General features: G+C 41.2%; 1 protein-coding gene across 1 annotated transcript in view; it reads left to right on the plus strand.

Annotated features, from left to right (window-relative positions):
- Positions 1 to 11,651: 11,651 nt before the first annotated feature.
- LOC311114307 (phytanoyl-CoA hydroxylase-interacting protein-like) overlaps positions 11,652 to 27,324 on the plus strand; it is a gene marked incomplete at both ends in the record, with an annotated part of 37,215 nt that continues 21,542 nt past the window's right edge. The window contains 2 exons of the mRNA XM_084189571.1: positions 11,652 to 11,757; positions 23,925 to 24,121. Of these exons, the coding sequence (XP_084045697.1) occupies positions 11,652 to 11,757; positions 23,925 to 24,121 (303 nt within the window). The remainder of the gene's footprint in view (positions 11,758 to 23,924; positions 24,122 to 27,324) is intronic.

The raw sequence follows: 27,324 nt of genomic DNA on the forward strand, positions 1-27,324 counted from the left end.
CGCTCTCTCCTCATCACTATTAATTAGACAGACATCTACTCTGCTCTCAGCCTCTCTCTCCTCATCACTATTAATTAGACAGACATCTACTCTGCTCTCAGCCTCTCTCCTCATCACTATTAATTAGACAGACATCTACTCTGCTCTCAGCCTCTCTCCTCATCACTATTAATTAGACAGACATCTACTCTGCTCTCAGCCTCTCTCTCCTCATCACTATTAATTAGACAGACATCTACTCTGCTCTCAGCCTCTCTCTCCTCATCACTATTAATTAGACAGACATCTACTCTGCTCTCAGCCTCTCTCTCCTCATCACTATTAATTAGACAGACATCTACTCTGCTCTCAGCCTCTCTCTCCTCATCACTATTAATTAGACAGACATCTACTCTGCTCTCAGCCTCTCTCTCCTCATCACTATTAATTAGACAGACATCTACTCTGCTCTCAGCCTCTCTCCTCATCACTATTAATTAGACAGACATCTACTCTGCTCTCAGCCTCTCTCTCCTCATCACTATTAATTAGACAGACATCTACTCTGCTCTCAGCCTCTCTCTCCTCATCACTATTAATTAGACAGACATCTACTCTGCTCTCAGCCTCTCTCTCCTCATCACTATTAATTAGACAGACATCTACTCTGCTCTCAGCCTCTCTCTCCTCATCACTATTAATTAGACAGACATCTACTCTGCTCTCAGCCTCTCTCTCCTCATCACTATTAATTAGACAGACATCTACTCTGCTCTCAGCCTCTCTCCTCATCACTATTAATTAGACAGACATCTACTCTGCTCTCAGCCTCTCTCTCCTCATCACTATTAATTAGACAGACATCTACTCTGCTCTCAGCCTCTCTCCTCATCACTATTAATTAGACAGACATCTACTCTGCTCTCAGCCTCTCTCTCCTCATCACTATTAATTAGACAGACATCTACTCTGCTCTCAGCCTCTCTCTCCTCATCACTATTAATTAGACAGACATCTACTCTGCTCTCAGCCTCTCTCTCCTCATCACTATTAATTAGACAGACATCTACTCTGCTCTCAGCCTCTCTCTCCTCATCACTATTAATTAGACAGACATCTACTCTGCTCTCTCTCTCTGCATCACTATTAATTAGACAGACATCTACTCTGCTCTCAGCCGCTCTCTCCTCATCACTATTAATTAGACAGACATCTACTCTACTCTCAGCCTCTCTCTCCTCATCACTATTAATTAGACAGACATCTACTCTGCTCTCAGCCTCTATCTCCTCATCACTATTAATTAGACAGACATCTACTCTGCTCTCAGCCTCTCTCTCCTCATCACTATTAATTAGACAGACATCTACTCTGCTCTCAGCCGCTCTCTCCTCATCACTATTAATTAGACAGACATCTACTCTGCTCTCAGCCTCTCTCTCCTCATCACTATTAATTAGACAGACATCTACTCTGCTCTCAGCCTCTCTCCTCATCACTATTAATTAGACAGACATCTACTCTGCTCTCAGCCTCTCTCCTCATCACTATTAATTAGACAGACATCTACTCTGCTCTCAGCCTCTCTCTCCTCATCACTATTAATTAGACAGACATCTACTCTGCTCTCAGCCTCTCTCTCCTCATCACTATTAATTAGACAGACATCTACTCTGCTCTCAGCCTCTCTCTCCTCATCACTATTAATTAGACAGACATCTACTCTGCTCTCAGCCTCTCTCTCCTCATCACTATTAATTAGACAGACATCTACTCTGCTCTCAGCCTCTCTCTCCTCATCACTATTAATTAGACAGACATCTACTCTGCTCTCAGCCTCTCTCCTCATCACTATTAATTAGACAGACATCTACTCTGCTCTCAGCCTCTCTCTCCTCATCACTATTAATTAGACAGACATCTACTCTGCTCTCAGCCTCTCTCTCCTCATCACTATTAATTAGACAGACATCTACTCTGCTCTCAGCCTCTCTCTCCTCATCACTATTAATTAGACAGACATCTACTCTGCTCTCAGCCTCTCTCTCCTCATCACTATTAATTAGACAGACATCTACTCTGCTCTCAGCCTCTCTCTCCTCATCACTATTAATTAGACAGACATCTACTCTGCTCTCAGCCTCTCTCCTCATCACTATTAATTAGACAGACATCTACTCTGCTCTCAGCCTCTCTCTCCTCATCACTATTAATTAGACAGACATCTACTCTGCTCTCAGCCTCTCTCCTCATCACTATTAATTAGACAGACATCTACTCTGCTCTCAGCCGCTCTCTCCTCATCACTATTAATTAGACAGACATCTACTCTGCTCTCAGCCTCTCTCTCCTCATCACTATTAATTAGACAGACATCTACTCTGCTCTCAGCCTCTCTCCTCATCACTATTAATTAGACAGACATCTACTCTGCTCTCAGCCTCTCTCTCCTCATCACTATTAATTAGACAGACATCTACTCTGCTCTCAGCCTCTCTCCTCATCACTATTAATTAGACAGACATCTACTCTGCTCTCAGCCTCTCTCTCCTCATCACTATTAATTAGACAGACATCTACTCTGCTCTCAGCCTCTCTCCTCATCACTATTAATTAGACAGACATCTACTCTGCTCTCAGCCTCTCTCCTCATCACTATTAATTAGACAGACATCTACTCTGCTCTCAGCCTCTCTCCTCATCACTATTAATTAGACAGACATCTACTCTGCTCTCAGCCTCTCTCTCCTCATCACTATTAATTAGACAGACATCTACTCTGCTCTCAGCCTCTCTCCTCATCACTATTAATTAGACAGACATCTACTCTGCTCTCAGCCTCTCTCTCCTCATCACTATTAATTAGACAGACATCTACTCTGCTCTCAGCCTCTCTCCTCATCACTATTAATTAGACAGACATCTACTCTGCTCTCAGCCTCTCTCTCCTCATCACTATTAATTAGACAGACATCTACTCTGCTCTCAGCCTCTCTCTCATCACTATTAATTAGTTCTTCTTAGGTGATTGTTCTGTCTGAGTTGCATAAGGCTTCCTAGATCGGCATTTTGGTTTCCAAGGAGATGGATAGGGCTGTTACGGTGATCGTATTACTGCCACACCGGCGGTCACGAGTCATGATGGCAGTCAAATTCCACGTGACGGTTTATTCACGTTAATTAGGCTACTCCAGGCTCTGATGCTGCTGATGGTCATTAGTAGCCTACCAAACTTGCTAACTGCCTGGTACTCAGCACTCTATTGTCCCTCTAATCACTCTGACATCAATGCAAATGTAATTGAAAATCTAATCAAACACTTCATGAGAGGCCATGAGCTCATGTTGCGCAACGTTTCCATAGGCTATGCAACTGTTATGGCCTCTATTAAAAAGAGGAGGATCCCATCAGCTTTAATAGGCTAGGCCACCTATATTTATTTCTCAACTTTCCTAATATTAAGCACATTGCTTGTCTTTACAACAGGAGTATTGCCTACCTGGCTGGCACGAAAATGAACCACTGGGAAAAGCGTCCTCCATTCGTTCTTTAAGTGCATAGATTACTAATTATTTTCCCCTTGTTTCGAGACAGGTGCATTCTAAATCAAAACAAATGTCACACATATATTATTTAGTATATGTAAAGACAAGATTAAATCAAGAATAATCTGATGGTGACAATATTAGCCTGTCACTTGTGAACGATATATTATCACTTAAATGATGCCCAGCTTGTGTGCAGTAAGGAAACGCATGGCTTTTTCTAATCATAGTCGCCCACCTCATGTAGCCGAGCCCATAGGCCTATAAGGTTTGGAACTAAGGCAGGAAACGCATGGCTTTTTCTAATCATAGTGGCCCACCTCATGTAGCCGAGCCCATAGGCCTATAAGGTTTGGAATTAAGGCAGGAAACCCATGGCTTTTTCTAATCATAGTGGCCCACCTCATGTAGCCGAGCCCATAGGCCTATAAGGTTTGGAACTAAGGCAGGAAACGCATGGCTTTTTCTAATCATAGTCGCCCACCTCATGTAGCCGAGCCCATAGGCCTATAAGGTTTGGAACTAAGGCAGGAAACGCATGGCTTTTTCTAATCATAGTCGCCCACCTCATGTAGCCGAGCCCATAGGCCTATAAGGTTTGGAACTAAGGCAGGAAACGCATGGCTTTTTCTAATCATAGTCGCCCACCTCATGTAGCCGAGCCCATAGTCCTATAAGGTTTGGAACTAAGGCAGGAAACGCATGGCTTTTTCTAATCATAGTGGCCCACCTCATGTAGCCGAGCCCATAGGCCTATAAGGTTTGGAACTAAGGCAGGAAACGCATGGCTTTTTCTAATCATAGTCCCCACCTCATGTAGCCGAGCCCATAGGCCTATAAGGTTTGGAACTAAGGCAGGAAACGCATGGCTTTTTCTAATCATAGTCGCCCATCTCATGTAGCCGAGCCCATAGGCCTATAAGGTTTGGAACTAAGGCAGGAAACGCATGGCTTTTTCTAATCATAGTGGCCCACCTCATGTAGCCGAGCCCATAGTCCTATAAGGTTTGGAACTAAGGCAGGAAACGCATGGCTTTTTCTAATCATAGTGGCCCACCTCATGTAGCCGAGCCCATAGGCCTATAAGGTTTGGAACTAAGGCAGGAAACGCATGGCTTTTTCTAATCATAGTGGCCCACCTCATGTAGCCGAGCCCATAGGCCTATAAGGTTTGGAACTAAGGCAGGAAACGCATGGCTTTTTCTAATCATAGTGGCCCACCTCATGTAGCCGAGCCCATAGGCCTATAAGGTTTGGAACTAAGGCAGGAAACGCATGGCTTTTTCTAATCATAGTGGCCCACCTCATGTAGCCGAGCCCATAGGCCTATAAGGTTTGGAACTAAGGCAGGAAACGCATGGCTTTTTCTAATCATAGTGGCCCACCTCATGTAGCCGAGCCCATAGTCCTATAAGGTTTGGAACTAAGGCAGGAAACGCATGGCTTTTTCTAATCATAGTGGCCCACCTCATGTAGCCGAGCCCATAGGCCTATAAGGTTTGGAACTAAGGCAGGAAACGCATGGCTTTTTCTAATCATAGTGGCCCACCTCATGTAGCCGAGCCCATAGGCCTATAAGGTTTGGAACTAAGGCAGGAAACGCATGGCTTTTTCTAATCATAGTGGCCCACCTCATGTAGCCGAGCCCATAGGCCTATAAGGTTTGGAACTAAGGCAGGAAACGCATGGCTTTTTCTAATCATAGTGGCCCACCTCATGTAGCCGAGCCCATAGGCCTATAAGGTTTGGAACTAAGGCAGGAAACGCATGGCTTTTTCTAATCATAGTCGCCCACCTCATGTAGCCGAGCCCATAGGCCTATAAGGTTTGGAACTAAGGCAGGAAACGCATGGCTTTTTCTAATCATAGTCCCCACCTCATGTAGCCGAGCCCATAGGCCTATAAGGTTTGGAACTAAGGCAGGAAACGCATGGCTTTTTCTAATCATAGTCGCCCACCTCATGTAGCCGAGCCCATAGGCCTATAAGGTTTGGAACTAAGGCAGGAAACGCATGGCTTTTTCTAATCATAGTCGCCCACCTCATGTAGCCCAGCCCATAGGCCTATAAGGTTTGGAACTAAGGCAGGAAACGCATGGCTTTTTCTAATCATAGTCGCCCACCTCATGTAGCCGAGCCCATAGGCCTATAAGGTTTGGAACTAAGGCAGGAAACGCATGGCTTTTTCTAATCATAGTCGCCCACCTCATGTAGCCCAGCCCATAGGCCTATAAGGTTTGGAACTAAGGCAGGAAACGCATGGCTTTTTCTAATCATAGTGGCCCACCTCATGTAGCCTAGCCCATAGGCCTATAAGGTTTGGAACTAAGGCAGGAAACGCATGGCTTTTTCTAATCATAGTGGCCCACCTCATGTAGCCGAGCCCATAGGCCTATAAGGTTTGGAACTAAGGCAGGAAACGCATGGCTTTTTCTAATCATAGTCGCCCACCTCATGTAGCCGAGCCCATAGGCCTATAAGGTTTGGAACTAAGGCAGGAAACGCATGGCTTTTTCTAATCATAGTCGCCCACCTCATGTAGCCGAGCCCATAGGCCTATAAGGTTTGGAACTAAGGCAGGAAACGCATGGCTTTTTCTAATCATAGTCGCCCACCTCATGTAGCCGAGCCCATAGTCCTATAAGGTTTGGAACTAAGGCAGGAAACGCATGGCTTTTTCTAATCATAGTGGCCCACCTCATGTAGCCGAGCCCATAGGCCTATAAGGTTTGGAACTAAGGCAGGAAACGCATGGCTTTTTCTAATCATAGTGGCCCACCTCATGTAGCCGAGCCCATAGGCCTATAAGGTTTGGAACTAAGGCAGGAAACGCATGGCTTTTTCTAATCATAGTGGCCCACCTCATGTAGCCTAGCCCATAGGCCTATAAGGTTTGGAACTAAGGCAGGAAACGCATGGCTTTTTCTAATCATAGTCCCCACCTCATGTAGCCGAGCCCATAGTCCTATAAGGTTTGGAACTAAGGCAGGAAACGCATGGCTTTTTCTAATCATAGTCGCCCACCTCATGTAGCCTAGCCCATAGGCCTATAAGGTTTGGAACTAAGGCAGGAAACGCATGGCTTTTTCTAATCATAGTCGCCCACCTCATGTAGCCTAGCCCATAGGCCTATAAGGTTTGGAACTAAGGCAGGAAACGCATGGCTTTTTCTAATCATAGTCGCCCACCTCATGTAGCCTAGCCCATAGGCCTATAAGGTTTGGAACTAAGGCAGGAAACGCATGGCTTTTTCTAATCATAGAAACACCTCATGTAGCCGAGCCCATAGGCCTATAAGGTTTGGAACTAAGGCAGGAAACGCATGGCTTTTTCTAATCATAGTCGCCCACCTCATGTAGCCGAGCCCATAGGCCTATAAGGTTTGGAACTAAAGTGGCCAAATAACTTCTTAAAATGAAGCACAATAATCAGCTTTACAACGGGTGTAGAGCCTAACTGGCATACATATGCAGCACAGAGTTTCAAGTTTGGGGAAGATCATTTTCACCATAAAAATGCCCCTATAAAATAATATAAAATAATGCCACGGAATTCTAAGTAAATCTTGTCTGCTAAATGAACTAGTGTAGCCCACAGCCATTTGGCATAGCCAGATCAGGACCTAACATAAGGACAACTCAGAGTATGCTATTCTGTTCTTCTGAAATAGACTACGTTTTCTTCATATCATGTGTCTTTAGACCTGTCTAAAATAAATAATGGATGTATTGTGATGGTGTAGGCTATATTACATGAATTTATTAGACTTTTTCAAATGTAGATGTTCCAAAGGTCTTCATCAGTGGCTTGTAGGCTATGTGTGGAAGCCAGGAGATGCTAAATGTGTTTATGTTAATTAACGGTCAATTACCGTGAGACCGGCAGTTATTTGCTTGACAATCACCGGCTGACAAAGTTTCATGACCGACACAGCCCTAGAGATGGATCATTGAACCTTCAAGGGCTCGCCTAAACCTCACTGACTGCCACAGCCCTAGAGATGGATCATTGAACCTCCAAGGGCTCGCCTAAACCTCACTGACTGCCACAGCCCTAGAGATGGATCATTGAACCTCCAAGGGCTCGCCTAAACCTCACTGACTGCCACAGCCCTAGAGATGGATCATTGAACCTCCAAGGGCTCGCCTAAACCTCACTGACTGCCACAGCCCTAGAGATGGATCATTGAACCTCCAAGGGCTCGCCTAAACCTCACTGACTGCCACAGCCCTAGAGATGGATCATTGAACCTCCAAGGGCTCGCCTAAACCTCACTGACTGCCACAGCCCTAGAGATGGATCATTGAACCTCCAAGGGCTCGCCTAAACCTCACTGACTGCCACAGCCCTAGAGATGGATCATTGAACCTTCAAGGGCTCGCCTAAACCTCACTGACTGCCACAGCCCTAGAGATGGATCATTGAACCTCCAAGGGCTCGCCTAAACCTCACTGACTGCCACAGCCCTAGAGATGGATCATTGAACCTCCAAGGGCTCGCCTAAACCTCACGAAGATCTGATTTCTGTTTAGTAAGTCCCCTTATTTATAGTCAGACTCACAGAAGGCGGGGTCTAATGGCCAACTCACAGAAGGCGGGGTCTAATGGCCCCACTCACAGAAGGCGGGGTCTAATGGCCAACTCACAGAAGGCGGGGTCTAATGGCCCCGTTGTGCAACAAGGGAATGCCCCGTTGATTGTAACAATTCAGCATACCAATGTTCATATGAGATAAACATGAAACTTCCTCATAAGTGGTCACATAATGTTAAAAATGTGTTTTGAATAAAAAAAATATCTCTAGGATGAAGTACGTAGTCTGAAGGGCATGAATATGTCTATGGTGAAATCTATTAAGTCTGTGACATAGTGAGAGTCCAATCCAATAACGAGGAGGCAGAAGGTAAGTTTAGCCTGTTTATTCCATGGTGCAATAAACATGAACGCCATGTCGGCAGGGGACTGTGTACCTTTCCACATAAGGAGCGTGCCCACTACATATGGGAGTGCTGTGCACGGTCCTTAACGTGCCACCACCACTACACCCACAATCAAATACAGACATTTTCTGTTACAGCAAAATGCACATTATACTTCTTCTATGAAATAGGAAAATCTGAAGAAAGATATGACTATGTTTCAAGTTATATCAGTGAAGAAAACATTTTTTAACTCTGTTGGCACTATTTTGTCTTTGTTAAGAAAACATCTGAAACCGTACCTCTTCAAACAGTATCTTATATAATCCTCCTCAAATCGAAAACAAATACACTTAACCAGCACTTGCGCTTAACACGCCCCCCAACTGGGTGGATGGGCAGGGGTACCAGGTAATAACATGGCTATATACAGGAGTACCAGTACTGAGTGGATGTGCAGGGGTACCAGGTAATAACATGGCTATATACAGGAAGTACCAGTACTGAGTCAATGTGCAGGGGTACCAGGTAATAACATGGCTATATACAGGGAGTACCAGTACTGAGTGGATGTGCAGGGGTACCAGGTAATAACATGGCTATATACAGGAAGTACCAGTACTGAGTGGATGTGCAGGGGTACCAGGTAATAACATGGCTATATACAGGAAGTACCAGTACTGAGTGGATGTGCAGGGGTACCAGGTAATAACATGGCTATATACAGGAAGTACCAGTACTGAGTGGAGGTGCAGGGGTACCAGGTAATAACATGGCTATATACAGGGAGTACCAGTACTGAGTGGATGTGCAGGGGTACCAGGTAATAACATGGCTATATACAGGGAGTACCAGTACTGAGTCAGGAGTACCAGGTAATAACATGGCTATATACAGGAAGTACCAGTACTGAGTGGATGTGCAGGGGTACCAGGTAATAACATGGCTATATACAGGAAGTACCAGTACTGAGTGGATGTGCAGGGGTACCAGGTAATAACATGGCTATATACAGGAAGTACCAGTACTGAGTCCATGTGCAGGGGTACCAGGTAATAACATGGCTATATACAGGGAGTACCAGTACTGAGTGGATGTGCAGGGGTACCAGGTAATAACATGGCTATATACAGGAAGTACCAGTACTGAGTCCATGTGCAGGGGTACCAGGTAATAACATGACTATATACAGGAAGTACCAGTACTGAGTCCATGTGCAGGGGTACCAGGTAATAACATGGCTATATACAGGAAGTACCAGTACTGAGTGGATGTGCAGGGGTACCAGGTAATAACATGGCTATATACAGGAAGTACCAGTACTGAGTCCATGTGCAGGGGTACCAGGTAATAACATGACTATATACAGGAAGTACCAGTACTGAGTGGATGTGCAGGGGTACCAGGTAATAACATGGCTATATACAGGGAGTACCATTACTGAGTGGATGTGCAGGGGTACCAGGTAATAGCATGGCTATATACAGGAAGTACCAGTACTGAGTGGATGTGCAGGGGTACCAGGTAATAACATGGCTATATACAGGGAGTACCAGTACTGAGTGGATGTGCAGGGGTACCAGGTAATAACATGGCTATATACAGGGAGTACCAGTACTGAGTGGATGTGCAGGGGTACCAGGTAATAGCATGGCTATATACAGGAAGTACCAGTACTGAGTGGATGTGCAGGGGTACCAGGTAATAACATGGCTATATACAGGGAGTACCAGTACTGAGTGGATGTGCAGGGGTACCAGGTAATAACATGGCTATATACAGGGAGTACCAGTACTGAGTGGAGGTGCAGGGGTACCAGGTAATAACATGGCTATATACAGGAAGTACCAGTACTGAGTTGATGTGCAGTGGTACCAGGTAATAACATGGCTATATACAGGAAGTACCAGTACTGAGTGGATGTGCAGGGGTACCAGGTAATAACATGGCTATATACAGGAAGTACCAGTACTGAGTGGATGTGCAGGGGTACCAGGTAATAACATGGCTATATACAGGGAGTACCAGTACTGAGTGGATGTGCAGGGGTACCAGGTAATAACATGGCTATATACAGGGAGTACCAGTACTGAGTGGAGGTGCAGGGGTACCAGGTAATAACATGGCTATATACAGGAAGTACCAGTACTGAGTGGATGTGCAGGGGTACCAGGTAATAACATGGCTATATACAGGAAGTACCAGTACTGAGTGGATGTGCAGGGGTACCAGGTAATAACATGGCTATATACAGGGAGTACCAGTACTGAGTGGATGTGCAGGGGTACCAGGTAATAACATGACTATATACAGGAAGTACCAGTACTGAGTCAATGTGCAGGGGTACCAGGTAATAACATGGCTATATACAGGAAGTACCAGTACTGAGTGGATGTGCAGGGGTACCAGGTAATAACATGGCTATATACAGGAAGTACCAGTACTGAGTGGATGTGCAGGGGTACCAGGTAATAACATGGCTATATACAGGAAGTACCAGTACTGAGTGGAGGTGTGCCACCAGAGGTAACAGTAGTGTCTGCAGCCTGCATATTGTCACATTTCAAATGAAGTATTTTTTTGGCGTTGTCATTTATTTGTAATGAAAATAGAGATGAATGTGATGAAAGGCGACAGAGGTCAGAGCGACACACGGCGCAGCAGAGTAATCTGGTTACGTCAACCATCATTTAATTCATTTTTACTGCTAATCCCTGCTCTATGTTCTCTGCCCTGAGGCTGAATAAACACGTGTGGCTGGCCTGCTACATCAGTAACTCATGAAATAATTCCATAACATGTCTAATAGATAACGTCATGTTCCCTCCTTTTTCTCAATTTCCATCCGTTTATCCACTGTGCTTCGGCGGGGACCGTTTATCCAAGTAGTGCCGTGCCGTGCCATGCCACTGTGCTGAAGCTGCTAGGGGACCCGAGAGGAAAGGAGTAGGGGAGGGGAGGGGATCAGAGGAGCAGGGGAGGGGGGAGGAGAGGAGAGGAGAGGAGGAAGGGAGGGGGTAAGGGAAGAGGAGAGGAGGGCAGGGGATCAGAGGAGGAGGGGAGGGGTTAAGGGAAGAGAAGGAGAGGAGAGGAGGGGAGGGGAGCACTGAGCACAGTGAGTGACTGGACTGTGTAGTGAAGGTGTAGATCAGTCCTGCACCACGAAGAGACAACATTATCCCAGTAGGAGACGTTGTAAAGGCTTGACCATGGAGGTGCCGTGTGTGGAAGAAAGCACCAGCAGCCCTGTCAGCCGCTGCCACGACATGATGAAGAACCTGAGCCTGGATTTGATACAGCTGAGTGACAGGGAAGGTAAGGACCGGACCCCGGAGGGCGGCAGGGTCATGGCTTGAAGGAGCGGTGTGTAGCCTGTATTGGTCGACCATATTCTCATTAGCTGATTGATACTGGTAGTCAAGGTGATCTGAGTGCCTCATCAGGAAATTGAGTCTATCATAGTTCATGTGGGATTCAATGACATTATGAAGGGCAGTTCAGAACAGCTGAAGATGGATTTTAAAGAACTGATTGGGTCATTACTTGACACCAACAAACGCCCCATAATATCTGGCCCTCTGCCCTCCCTAAATCGTGGCATTGAACGGATCAGCAGACTTTTATCCCTCCATAACTGGCTACGAGACTATTGCAGCTCTGTGGGTGTAACATTTATTGACCATTTTGATACCTTCTGGAAACAAAGCTCGTATTATAAGGGGAATGGATCCACCAAAATCATTTGGGTTCATGGATCCTTTCACAGCATTATAAGGCTGCGTTGAGACAATGACTTATCAATGACCCAAGCCCAGCTCATTTAATCCCTACTATTGTGTCATTGAGTCGTCTTAATGCTTCAGCAAATGTATATTATGCCAGGGGCGCTGGAAGACACAATGTAAGTAACCTAATTTATGTCCGTCTTACATGCCTCTGCTGATCCTACAACTATTGTATGCAGTATTCATATGCCTATGAACCAGAGTTATACTGTTAGCACTGAGGTGGTGTGCCCTAGTAGGAAGTCCACTGTGTGCAGCTCACCCTGCACTAGCATAAATAACTTGAGCATGTCTACCTCTGCTAAGCTTCCTAGTAAAGCAAGAAAAACAATCAAGCATCCCAGAAAAGTGCTAGAAATAGCCCAAGTTAACATATGTAGCTTAAGAAACAAGGTTCATGAAATCAATAATTTGCTACTAACAGATAACATTCATATTCTGACTATCTCTGAAACCCACTTAGACAATACCTTTGATGATACAGTGGTAGTAATACATGGTTATAAGATCTACAGATAATACAGAAATGCCAGTGGTGGAGGTGTTGCTGTTTATATTCAGAACCACATTCCAGTAAAGATTAGAGAGGATCTCATGTTAAATACTGTTGAAGTAATATGGCTACAGGTTCATCTGCCTCACCTAAAGCCCATTCTGGTGGGAAGCTGCTATAGACCACCAAGTGCTAAAAGTCAGTATTTGGACTAGATGTGTGAAATGCTTGATAATGTATGTGATATCAACAGAGAGGTATATTTTCTGGGTGATTTAAATACTGACTGGTTTTCATCAAGCTGCCCACTCAATAAAAAGTTTCAAACTTTAACCAGTGCCTGCAACCTGGTTCAGGTTATCAGTCAATTTACCAGGGTATTTACAAACAGCACAGGAATGAAATAATTTTTATTTATTTTATTTCACCTTTATTTAACCAGGTAAGCCAGTTGAGGACAAGTTCTCATCAACATGTATTGATCACATCTTTACTAATGCTGCAGAAATGTGTTTGAAAGCAGTATCCAGATCCATTGGATGTAGTGATCACAATATCGTAGCCATATCTAGGAAAACCAAAGTTCCAAAGGCTGGGCCTAATATAGTGTATAATAAGTTTTGTAGTGATTCCTATGTTGTTGATGTAAATAATATTTGTTGGTCCGTGGTGTGTAATGAGAAGCAAACAGACGCTGCACTTGACACATTTATGAAATTATTCCAGTTACTAATAAGCATGCACCCATTAAGAAAATGACTGTAAAAACCCTGTGGATTGATGAGGAATTGAAAAATTGTAAGGTTTGGCTGTACAACCGATTGGCAAACGTACTGCAAATTGAGAAATCATGTGACTAAACTGAATAAAAAGAAGAAGAAACTACACTATGAAACAAAGATAAATTACATAAAGAATTATGTAAAAAGCTTTGGAGCACCTTAAAGGAAATTATCTCATGCCAGCAAGAAACGCTGACACTACACATCCAAGTTTATCTGACCAAATTATGAAAGACAAGCATTGTCATTTTGAATTCCGTAAAGTGAGTGTGGAAGAGGTGAACAAATTATTGTTGTCTATCAACTTGGATGGAAAATTCCTGAGGACAATAGTGGACGATATTGCCACTCCTATTTGCCATATCTTCAATCTAAGCTTACTAGAAAATGTGCAGATGACTCAACACTAGCGATTGAAATTACTGCAACACTTAACAAAGAGTTAACGTTTTTAAATATAGTATACATCTAATCTAATTTTTCATTGTCCTATCATGATGGAAAGATCCCTAACCCTATAACCTGGACACCCACCTGAGCGACCCATACACCAAAGAGAAGTTCCCATCTATTTTATGGACCTGCTGTGAATATGCAGCCTAAACAGAGAAATAAATGCGGTCAGAGACCTACTTGAGCAGCACCGCCCCCTCAAGATTCTGAGCCTGCCTGGCAGGGTTGGTCCTACAAAGCCAGAGCCCCCTGATGGGAGAGCATAATATACAAGGAAATTCTCAAAGCTGCTAATGAGAACCTTGACAACCTTTTACCTAGCCGGTGGGGATTCCGGTGGGGTACGCCCACCCAGGTAGTGGCAGTGCTGGCTACACTGGCTGCAGTAACCCATGGGGAGGGGGTCACACTCGGACAATCAGAGAGGGGGTTTATCATTGTGGCCCAGGTGGCACAAAATAATCAAAGGTCTGACCGCATGGAGATGCTTGGGAAAATGGTTACAACAGGGGATCAGAGTGTTTGTGTCTCAGATCTCCATCACCTAGGACTTGACATAGATTAAGTAGATTAATCAAATCTCACATTGTTATCAATTTCTGCTCAATCTGCATGCTTTCTCAATCAGCTTTAACTGTATGTGCACTCGTAAATCAAGTTATTTCTCGAGTTGGGCTCTGGGATATAACAGCCGTTGAGTATCTGATTTTATGGTGGATTGTGGAGGAGGGGTTGAGTATGTGAGTATGTGCGTGTATGCTTGTCTGGCATCTGTTGGGGGGGAGGGGGGGGTATGGGATGGACCACGGGAATTATTTGCTAGGATAATAATTGCTTGTCAATGAATTAAATGTAATACAATGGCAATCCGGGTTATATGTTAGAATCCTACGCGTGAACTGCCGACATTATTACGCATATTAATTGATAATGATGGAAAATATGATATGCATAATTTAAAAAAAATAGTTATATAGATATATATATAGAGAGGTGAAAGCATTGGAAATGCTTTTGGCGGTTAATCTGCTTCTGTTTTGTGGGTGGCACTGTGTGCTGTTTTCGATGGATGGGTCCTGGCCTCTCGGGGCCTTATGGTTCCGGAGGGACGTGGGTGGGATGCTGATCACTGGGATGACGGCTCAACTTGGGATGGGGGGGGGGGGGCTTTAGCGGGGGAATTAGTGGAGAACAATTGAAGGGTTACTCCGTAGCAATGAAAATATCACGGTACAGCTATATGGACACTCAATCATTACGATATTTTTTATTGGTAAATTTACAAACATATATAATGATAAATAGACTTGAAACTTGTATCTCATTATGGTGTATGGTGAAATAAGTATAGCCAGTTATAATTGTAATGGCTTAGCTGATAATAACAAAAGAAGAACAATATTTACATGGCTCAAAGAGAAGGAATATAATATCTATTGTATACAGGAAACTCATTCAACAATTCGAGATGAAGTAGCGTGGAAAAAAGATGGGGGGGGGGGAAATATACTTCTCCCATGGGCAAAGAAATTCAAAAGGGGTGATGATATTAATTAATAGTAATTTCGATCCGAATGTGCAAATTGTCCAAATAGATACGCAAGGTAGATGGATTACTTTAAATATGTTATTGGACCATAAACAGATATGGCTCATTAACCTTTACGGACCAAATAATGATGATCCACAATTCTTTGACAATATATATAATAAATTATCAAGCCTGCAAGCAACTCAAGACAATATTATTATGGTGGGGGATTATAATACTGTTTTAAATACCTCAATGGACCGTAAAGGAAATCACACCACAAACAATCACCCACATGCTCTTAAGGAAATTGTGAATGTCATGGATACATTAGAACTAGTAGATATATGGAGGCTTAAATATACTGATCTAGTGAGATATACATGGCGGAGACTGAATCAAGCTAGTCGTCTTGACTTCTTTCTTATCTCATTTTCGTTGGCACCAAAAGTAAAAAAAAGTGTTGATAGGGGACAGAATGCGGTCAGACCATCATATAATAGGCATATACATTACTCTTACTGAATTTCCACGTGGGCGAGGATATTGGAAATTTAATCAAAGCCTATTGGATGATAATTTATTTATAAATTAGAACAAAGGAATTTATAACTGACTTTTTCCAACATAACATAGGTACAGCGAATCCCCTTATTGTATGGGACACCTTTAAATGTGCCTTTAGAGGCCATGCAATTCAGTACTCATCTCGAAAACAAAAGCAATTTAGGTCAAAAGAGTTTATACTAAGAAAGGAAATAGAAAGTCTAACAGAACAGATACAGTGGGGAGAACAAGTATTTGATACACTGCCGATTTTGCATGTTTTCCTACTTACAAAGCATGTAGAGGTCTGTAATTGTTATCATAGGTACACTTCAACTGTGAGAGACGGAATCTAAAACAAAAATCCAGAAAATCACATTGTATGATTTTTAAGTAATTAATTTGCATTTTATTGCATGACATAAGTATTTGATCACCTACCAACCAGTAAGAATTCCGGCTCTCACAGACCTGTTAGTTTTTCTTTAAGAAGCCCTCCTGTTCTCCACTCATTACCTGTATTAACTGCACCTGTTTGAACTCGTTACCTGTATAAAAGACACCTGTCCACACACTCAATCAAACAGACTCCAACCTCTCCACAATGGCCAAGACCAGAGAGCTGTGTAAGGACATCAGGGATAAAATTGTAGACCTGCACAAGGCTGGGATGGGCTACAGAACAATAGGCAAGCAGCTTGGTGAGAAGGCAACAACTGTTGGCGCAATTATTAGAAAATGGAAAAAGTTCAAGATGACGGTCAATCACCCTCGGTCTGGGGCTCCATGCAAGATCTCACCTTGTGGGGCATCAATGATCATGAGGAAGATGAGGGATCAGCCCAGAACTACACGGCAGGACCTGGTCAATGACCTGAAGAGAGCTGGGACCACAGTCTCAAAGAAAACCATTAGTAACACACTACGCCGTCATGGATTAAAATCCTGCAGCGCACGCAAGGTCCATCTGGATGATCCAGAGGAGGAATGGGAGAAGGTCATGTGGTCTGATGAGACAAAAATTGAGCTTTTTGGTCTAAACTCCACTCGCCGTGTTTGGAGGAAGAAGAAGGATGAGTACAACCCCAAGAACACCATCCCAACCGTGAAGCATGGATGTGAAAACATCATTCTTTGGGGATGCTTTTCTGCAAAGGGGACAGGACGGCTGTACCGTATTGAGGGGAGGATGGATGGGGCCATGTATCGCGAGATCTTGGCCAACAACCTCCTTCCCTCAGTAAGAGCATTGAAGATGGGTCGTGGCTGAGTCTTCCAGCATGACAACGACCCGAAACACACAGCCAGGGCAACTAAGGAGTGGCTCCGTAAGAAGCATCTCAAGGTCCTGGAGTGGCCTAGCCAGTCTCCAGACCTGAACCCAATAGAAAATCTTTGGAGGGAGCTGAAAGTCCGTATTGCCCAGTGACAGCCCCAAAACCTGAAGGATCTGGAGAAGGTTTGTATGGAGGAGTGGGCCAAAATCCCTGCTGCAGTGTGTGCAAACCTGGTCAAGACCTACAGGAAACATATGATCTCTGTAATTGCAAACAAAGGTTTCTGTACCAAATATTAAGTTCTGCTTTTCTGATGTATCAAATACTTATGTCATGCAATAAAATGCAAATTAATTACTTAAAAATCATACAATGTGATTTTCTGGATTTTTGTTTTAGATTCCGTCTCTCACAGTTGAAGTGTACCTATGTTAAAAATTACAGACCTCTACATGCTTTGTAAGTAGGAAAACCTGCAAAATCGGCAGTGTATCAAATACTTGTTCTCCCCACTGTAGATGGCAATAAAAACTGTAACATAGAGACTCAGAATAAATTAGAGGAAAAACAAAAAGAAATGGAGAAACTTATTCAAGAAAGATCAAGTGTAATATATTATAAAAATAAAGCAAACTGGATGGAATATGGGGAAAAATCCACAGAATTCTTTTTTAATCTTCAACATAGGAATGCTACCAAAAAGAACTTAATGAAACTGGTTACAATTGACGGAGTCACCCATAATTCACCAAATGATATTTTGAAGGAAGATACTTTAAGCATATGTTTTCTTTTCAATCGCCTCCATCTCCTCTAACAGAAGCTAATTGTAGAGATTTTTTTTCTATTGATAATGTCAAATTAACAGCCACACAGAAAGACTCATGTGAAGGTGAAATTACAGAGGAGGAACTTCTGGATGCAATTAAAGACTTTAAGTCTGGGAAAACTCCAGGGTTGGATGCCATACCAGTCGAGGTATACCAAAACTTTTTTGATATACTAAGAGGACCGTTATTAGCATGTTTTAACCACTCCTATGTAAATGGTAGATTATCTGACACTCAAGAAGAAGGTCTGATCTCATTATTACTGAAACAGGATACAAGTGGAAAATATAAAGATCCAGTCCATTTACAAAATTGGAGGCCCCTTACACTTCAGTGTTGTGATGCAAAAATCCTAGCAAAATGTATAGCGCATAGAATTAAAAAGGTCTTGTCGGATATTATTCATTCTAATCAGACAGGTTTTTTACATGGAAGATACATTGGAGATAATATAAGGCAAGTATTGGAAACAATAGAACACTATGGAAAATATGGGAAACCAGGCCTACTATTCATAGCAGACTTTGAAAAGGCATTTGATAAAGTACGACTGGGGTTTATATATAAATGCCTGGAGCATTTCAATTTTGGAGAATCTCTTATAAAATGGGTCAAAATCATGTATAGTAACCCTAGGTGTAAAATAGTAAATAATGTCTATTTCTCAGAAAGTTTTAAACTGTCAAGAGGAGTGAAACAAGGTTGTCCACTATCGGCATATCTATTTATTGTGGCCATCGAGATGTTAGCTATTAAAATCAGATCCAATAATAATATCAGAGGATTAGAAATACAGGGCTTAAAAACAAAGGTGTCATTGTACGCTGATGATTCATGTTTTCTTTTAAATCCACAACTAGAATCCCTCCACAGCCTCATAGAGGATCTAGATACATTTTCTAACCTCTCTGGATTACAACCAAATTATGACAAATGTACTATATTACGTATTGGATCACTAAAAAATACAATTTTTACATTACCATGTAGTTTACCAATAAAATGGTCTGATGGTGATGTGGATATACTCGGAATACATATCCCAAAGGAAATAAATGATCTCACTTCAATACATTTTAATAGAAAGTTAGCAAAAATAGATAAGATCTTACTACCATGGAAAGGAAAATACCTGTCAATTTGTGGAAAAATCACCCTGATTAACTCTTTAGTATTATCACAGTTTACCTATTTGCTTATGGTCTTGCCTACGCCTAGCGAACAGTTTTTTAAATTATATGAGAAAAAAATATTAAATTTTATTTGGAACGGCAAGCCAGACAAAATTAAAAGGGCTTATTTATATAATGAATATGAATTCGGAGGACAGAAATTATTAAATATTAAAGCATTAGACCTATCACTAAAAGCTTCAGTCATACAAAAGTTATACTTAAATCCGAACTGGTTCTCAAGCAAATTAGTAAGATTGTCTCACCCAATGTTCAAGAAAGGCCTTTTTCCCTTTATTCAGATTACAACAACTCATTTGCAGTTATTTGAAAAGGAAATCATCTCCCAAATATCCCTATTTCTAAAACAAGCCATAGAAAGTTGGTTGCAATTTCAATTTAATCCTCCAGAAACGACAGAACAAATAATGCAACAAATATTGTGGTTAAATTCAAATATACTAATTGACAAAAAACCTTTATTTTTTGACAGAATGTTTAAAAAAGGTATAATCTTCGTAAATGATATCATCGGTAGGACTGGTGGAGTTATGTCGCACATGGAGCTAAAAAAAACATATGGAAATGTCTGCTCTACCCAAAATTACAACCAAATAATTGCAGCCTTACCGCAAAAGTGGAAGAGGAAAGTGGAAGGGGGAGAAAGTAAGGAACTTGTCTGTCGGCCTTGCATTAAAGAACATAATTGGTTAAGGAAAACTGTGATAAATAAAAAAGTATATCAGTTTCACTTAAGGACCAAAGGATTGACAGCCGTCCCATATAGATTGCAAAATAGTTGGGAAGAGATCTTTGACGTACCGATCCCATGGCATAGTGTTTATGAACTGACACGCAAAACGGCACCGGATTCAAAAATTAGAATCTTTCAATTTAAATTATTATATAAAATTCTTGCTACCAATAGAATGTTATTTATATGGGGGATACAATCTTCCCAGCTCTGCAGATTTTGCTGTGAAGAGACAGAATCGTTAGATCATTTGTTTTGATTCTGTCCATTTGTAGCTTGTTTTTGGACACAGGTCCAGGAATGGTTAAAGGATTGCAATATTTACCTGGAGCTAACCTTGCAGATAGCATTACTGGGTGATCTGAAAAGTAATAGTCAATCAATAAATAATATTATAATACTTTTAGCAAAAATGTTTATTTTTAATTCACAATCTGTAGAAGCAATGAGAATAGAAAGGTTCAGAACTTTTGTAAAACATCACAGTACGGTTGAAATATATATGGCAAATAGAAATCCAATATGGATGGTGTTAAGAGATAGATGGGAGGTATTGAATAGAGTTGAAGGATGGGACTAATAACAAATAACAACAAATAATAACAAAGATAGCTAATAATGTAAAGCATACTGTGTCCATAATAAGTATATAGGTTGTATGTTGGGAGCTTTTGGGAAAGAGCACAGTTAGAAAGATATGGCATATAGAAGCAAACCGGATGGACATCATGAAAAGGATCGGAGAGGTTGAGAGTAGAGGAAGTTCAGGAGCAAAAAAAAAATATGTGTGTATGTATATATATATATATATATATAATAGGATTATTGTAAAATTAACTTTGTCCATAAGGTGTAGATAGTAAGTACAGACCGGAAGTAGAGGCCTGGGCGTTGTTGTTCACTAATTTACTCCAAGTAGGGAAAGGATGGTGGGGTTGAAAAGTAATAAAGGGGAGTATATATATAAAAAACATGGGGGATTGGAAGTGATGCAGACAATTACATTGATAGAAGATACAATCTATCTGCAATATTAAGCTGATCCATAAAAATAAAAAATTATAATAAAAAAAAAAAGAGCTGCAGTTAGTTTCGGAATGGGTGGCAAGGAATAAGTTAGTCCTAAATATTTATAAAACTAAAAGCTTTGTATTTGGGACAAATCAATCACTAAACCATAAACCTCAACTAAATATTGTAATGAATAATGTGGAAATTGAGCAAGTTGAGGTGACTAAACTGCTTGGAGTAACCCTGGATTGTAAACTGTCATGGTCAAAACATATTGATACAACAGTAGCTAGGATGGGGAGAAGTCTGTCCATAATAAAGCGCTGCTCTGCCTTCTTAACAACACTATCAACAAGGCAGGTCCTACAGGCCCTAGTTTTGAGGCACCTGGACTACTGTTCAGTCGTGTGGTCAGGTGCCACAAAAAAGGACTTAGGAAAATTGCAGTTGGCTCAAAACAGGGCAGCACGCCTGGCCCTTGGATGCACACAGAGAGCTAATATTAATAATATGCATGTCAATCTCTCCTGGCTCAAAGTGGAGGAGAGATTGACTTCATCACTACTTGTATTTGTGAGAGGTATTAACATGTTGAATGCACCGAGCTGTCTGTTTGAACAGCTTGATGCTGGCGCTGTTCAGCACCATGGAAACAGACACCGGAGCTGCACCAGGAGGTGTAGGCCTGAAGCCACCGGGGCAGAAATCTCAGAGCTAGTATAATGAATAGTCACTGTGCTGGGTACAAGGCATGCTCCCCTGCAAGGATAGTCCCCTGTAGCTCAGTTGGTAGAGCATGGCGCTTGCAAAGCCAGGGTTGTGGGTTCGTTTCCCACGGTGGGGCAGTATGAAAATGTATGCACTCACTAACTGTAAGTTGCTCTGGATAAGAGCGTCTGCTAAATGACTGAAAAGGATAGAAGTGTCTGGTTCGAAAAAGAACAAAGCCAACAATTTAAACCGTCTGGTGACATCATCACGGGGATACAGGTGGGAGGCAGACTCACTTTTCAGCAGGGCCTTCCTTTGGGGCTGAGGGACTGATATTAACTACAGGCTAGGTCTCCTTTCCCTTGGGGCTGATATTAACTACAGGCTAGGTCTCCTTTCCCTTAGGGCTGATATTAACTACAGGCTAGGTCTCCTTTCCCTTGGGGCTGATATTAACTACAGGCTAGGTCTCCTTTCCCTTGGGGCTGATATTAACTACAGGCTAGGTCTCCTTTCCTTTAGGGCTGATATTAACTACAGGCTAGGTCTCCTTTCCTTTAGGGCTGATATTAACTACAGGCTAGGTCTCCTTTCCTTTGGGGCTGATATTAACTACAGGCTAGGTCTCCTTTCCCTTAGGGCTGATATTAACTACAGGCTAGGTCTCCTTTCCCTTGGGGCTGATATTAACTACAGGCTAGGTCTCCTTTCCCTTAGGGCTGATATTAACTACAGGCTAGGTCTCCTTTCCCTTAGGGCTGATATTAACTACAGGCTAGGTCTCCTTTCCCTTAGGGCTGATATTAACTACAGGCTAGGTCTCCTTTCCTTTAGGGCTGATATTAACTACAGGCTAGGTCTCCTTTCCTTTGGGGCTGATATTAACTACAGGCTAGGTCTCCTTTCCCTTAGGGCTGATATTAACTACAGGCTAGGTCTCCTTTCCCTTAGGGCTGATATTAACTACAGGCTAGGTCTCCTTTCCTTTAGGGCTGATATTAACTACAGGCTAGGTCTCCTTTCCCTTAGGGCTGATATTAACTACAGGCTAGGTCTCCTTTCCTTTGGGGCTGATATTAACTACAGGCTAGGTCTCCTTTCCCTTAGGGCTGATATTAACTACAGGCTAGGTCTCCTTTCCCTTAGGGCTGATATTAACTACAGGCTAGGTCTCCTTTCCCTTAGGGCTGATATTAACTACAGGCTAGGTCTCCTTTCCTTTGGGGCTGATATTAACTACAGGCTAGGTCTCCTTTCCTTTAGGGCTGATATTAACTACAGGCTAGGTCTCCTTTCCTTTAGGGCTGATATTAACTACAGGCTAGGTCTCCTTTCCCTTAGGGCTGATATTAACTACAGGCTAGGTCTCCTTTCCTTTAGGGCTGATATTAACTACAGGCTAGGTCTCCTTTCCCTTAGGGCTGATATTAACTACAGGCTAGGTCTCCTTTCCCTTAGGGCTGATAGTAACTACAGGCTAGGTCTCCTTTCCTTTAGGGCTGATATTAACTACAGGCTAGGTCTCCTTTCCTTTAGGGCTGATATTAACTACAGGCTAGGTCTCCTTTCCCTTAGGGCTGATATTAACTACAGGCTAGGTCTCCTTTCCTTTGGGGCTGATATTAACTACAGGCTAGGTCTCCTTTCCCTTAGGGCTGATATTAACTACAGGCTAGGTCTCCTTTCCCTTAGGGCTGATATTAACTACAGGCTAGGGCTCCTTTCCTTTGGGGCTGATATTAACTACAGGCTAGGTCTCCTTTCCCTTAGGGCTGATATTAACTACAGGCTAGGTCTCCTTTCCCTTAGGGCTGATATTAACTACAGGCTAGGTCTCCTTTCCCTTAGGGCTGATATTAACTACAGGCTAGGTCTCCTTTCCCTTAGGGCTGATATTAACTACAGGCTAGGGCTCCTTTCCTTTGGGGCTGTACCCCATACCATTCTGTTACTACATACCACTTACAGTGCGCTATACCCCATACCATTACACTGCATGGAACAGAGGCATTGCTATGGTAACAAATGTATTGCATATTGATCTTGTCTCCATCTCTCTATCTCTAATGCCTTTAATGCTTAATTTACTATATTTTGACTCATTGTTGAGTCTGTTGTCTACTTCCTGTGTTGACAGGAAACAACTCTCAGGACGGCAGCATCGCGGAAATGGAGGAGCTTCCTGTTCCTCAGAACATCAAGATCAACAACATCACTTGTGACTCCTTCAAGATCAACTGGGACATGGACTGCAGAGCCAAGGTCTGCATCACTAACTACTTCATAGACCTCAACAAGAAGGAGCACAAGAACTCCAACAAGTTCAAACACAAGGTATATCAATACAGTACATATTATAGTTCAAACACAACGTACATCAATACAGTACATATTATAGTTCAAACACATCGTACATCAATACAGTACATATTATAGTTCAAACACAACGTACATCAATACAGTACACATTATAGTTCAAACACACGGTACATCAATACAGTACATATTATAGTTCAAACACAAGATACATCAATACAATACATATTATAGTTCAAACACAAGGTACATCAATACAGTACATATTATAGTTCAAACACACGGTACATCAATACAGTACATATTATAGTTCAAACACACGGTACATCAATACAGTACATATTATAGTTCAAACACAAGGTAAATCAATACAATACATATTATAGTTCAAACACAAGGTACATCAATACAGTACATATTATAGTTCAAACACAAGGTACATCAATACAGTACATATTATAGTTCAAACACAAGGTACATCAATACAGTACATATTATAGTTCAAACACAAGGTAAATCAATACAATACATATTATAGTTCAAACACAAGGTACATCAATACAGTACATATTATAGTTCAAACACAAGGTACATCAATACAGTACATATTATAGTTCAAACACAAGGTACATCAATACAGTACATATTATAGTTCAAACACAAGGTACATCAATACAGTACATATTATAGTTCAAACACATCGTACATCAATACAGTACATATTATAGTTCAAACACAACGTACATCAATACAGTACACATTATAGTTCAAACACACGGTACATCAATACAGTACATATTATAGTTCAAACACAAGATACATCAATACAATACATATTATAGTTCAAACACAAGGTACATCAATACAGTACATATTATAGTTCAAACACACGGTACATCAATACAGTACATATTATAGTTCAAACACAAGGTACATCAATACAGTACATATTATAGTTCAAACACAAGGTAAATCAATACAATACATATTATAGTTCAAACACAAGGTACATCAATACAGTACATATTATAGATCAAACACAAGGTACATCAATACAGTACATATTATAGTTCAAACACAAGGTAAATCAATACAATACATATTATAGTTCAAACACAAGGTACATCAATACAGTACATATTATAGTTCAAACACAAGGTACATCAATACAGTACATATTATAGTTCAAACACAAGGTAAATCAATACAATACATATTATAGTTCAAACACAAGGTACATCAATACAGTACATATTATAGTTCAAACACAAGGTACATCAATACAGTACATATTATAGTTCAAACACAAGGTAAATCAATACAATACATATTATAGTTCAAACACAAGGTACATCAATACAGTACATATTATAGTTCAAACACAAGGTACATCAATACAGTACATATTATAGTTCAAACACAAGGTACATCAATACAGTACATATTATAGTTCAAACACAAGGTACATCAATACAGTACATATTATAGTTCAAACACAAGGTACATCAATACAGTACATATTATAGTTCAAACACAAGGTACATCAATACAGTACATATTATAGTTCAAACACAAGGTAAATCAATACAATACATATTATAGTTCAAACACAAGGTACATCAATACAGTACATATTATAGTTCAAACACACAGTACATTAATACAGTACATATTATAGTTCAAACACAACGTACATCAATACAGTACATATTATAGTTCAAACACACGGTACATCAATACAGTACATATTATAGTTCAAACACACGGTACATCAATACAGTACATATTATAGTTCAAACACAATGTACATCAATACAGTACATATTATAGTTCAAACACACGGTACATCAATACAGTACATATTATAGTTCAAACACACGGTACATCAATACAGTACATATTATAGTTCAAACACACGGTACATCAATACAGTACATATTATAGTTCAAACACACGGTACATCAATACAGTACATATTATAGTTCAAACACACGGTACATCAATACAGTACATATTATAGTTCAAACACACGGTACATCAATACAGTACATATTATAGTTCAAACACACGGTACATCAATACAGTACATATTATAGTTCAAACACACGGTACATCAATACAGTACATATTATAGTTCAAACACACGGTACATCAATACAGTACATATTATAGTTCAAACACAATGTACATCAATACAGTACATATTATAGTTCAAACACACGGTACATCAATACAGTACATATTATAGTTCAAACACACGGTACATCAATACAGTACATATTATAGTTCAAACACACGGTACATCAATACAGTACATATTATAGTTCAAACACACGGTACATCAATACAGTACATATTATAGTTCAAACACACGGTACATCAATACAGTACATATTATAGTTCAAACACACGGTACATCAATACAGTACATATTATAGTTCAAACACACGGTACATCAATACAGTACATATTATAGTTCAAACACACGGTACATCAATACAGTACATATTATAGTTGAAACACACGGTACATCAATACAGTACATATTATAGTTCAAACACAACGTACATCAATACAGTACATATTATAGATCAAACACAAGGTTAGATACAGTTCATCTTACAGCACATTGTTCAAACTCAGACCTCCTTTAGGGTTGTAATGTATGTGTATCTAACCCTAATATAACTCTAACCCTAACCCTAACCCTAATATAACCCTAACCCTAATATAACTCTAACCCTTTAGGGTTGTAATGTATGTGTATCTAACCCTAATATAACTCTAACCCTAACCCTAACCCTAATATAACCCTAACCCTAACCCTAACCCTAACCCTAACCCTAACCCTAACCCTAATATAACTCTAACCCTAACCCTAACCCTAACCCTAACCCTAACCCTAACCCTAACCCTAACCCTAACCCTAATATAACTCTAACCCTAACCCTAACCCTAACCCTTTAGGGTTGTAATGTCTGTGTATCTAACCCTAACCCTAATATAACTCTAACCCTTTAGGGTTGTAATGTCTGTGTATCTAACCCTAACCCTAATATAACTCTAACCCTTTAGGGTTGTAATGTATGTGTATCTAACCCTAACCCTAATATAACTCTAACCATTTAGGGTTGTAATGTATGTGTATCTAACCCTAACCCTAATATAACTCTAACCCTTTAGGGTTGTAATGTCTGTGTATCTAACCCTAACCCTAATAT

The sequence above is a fragment of the Coregonus lavaretus genome (genome assembly GCF_964263955.1).
Source record: "Coregonus lavaretus genome assembly, contig: HAP1_SCAFFOLD_1002, whole genome shotgun sequence".
Lineage (NCBI taxonomy): Eukaryota > Metazoa > Chordata > Actinopteri > Salmoniformes > Salmonidae > Coregonus > Coregonus lavaretus.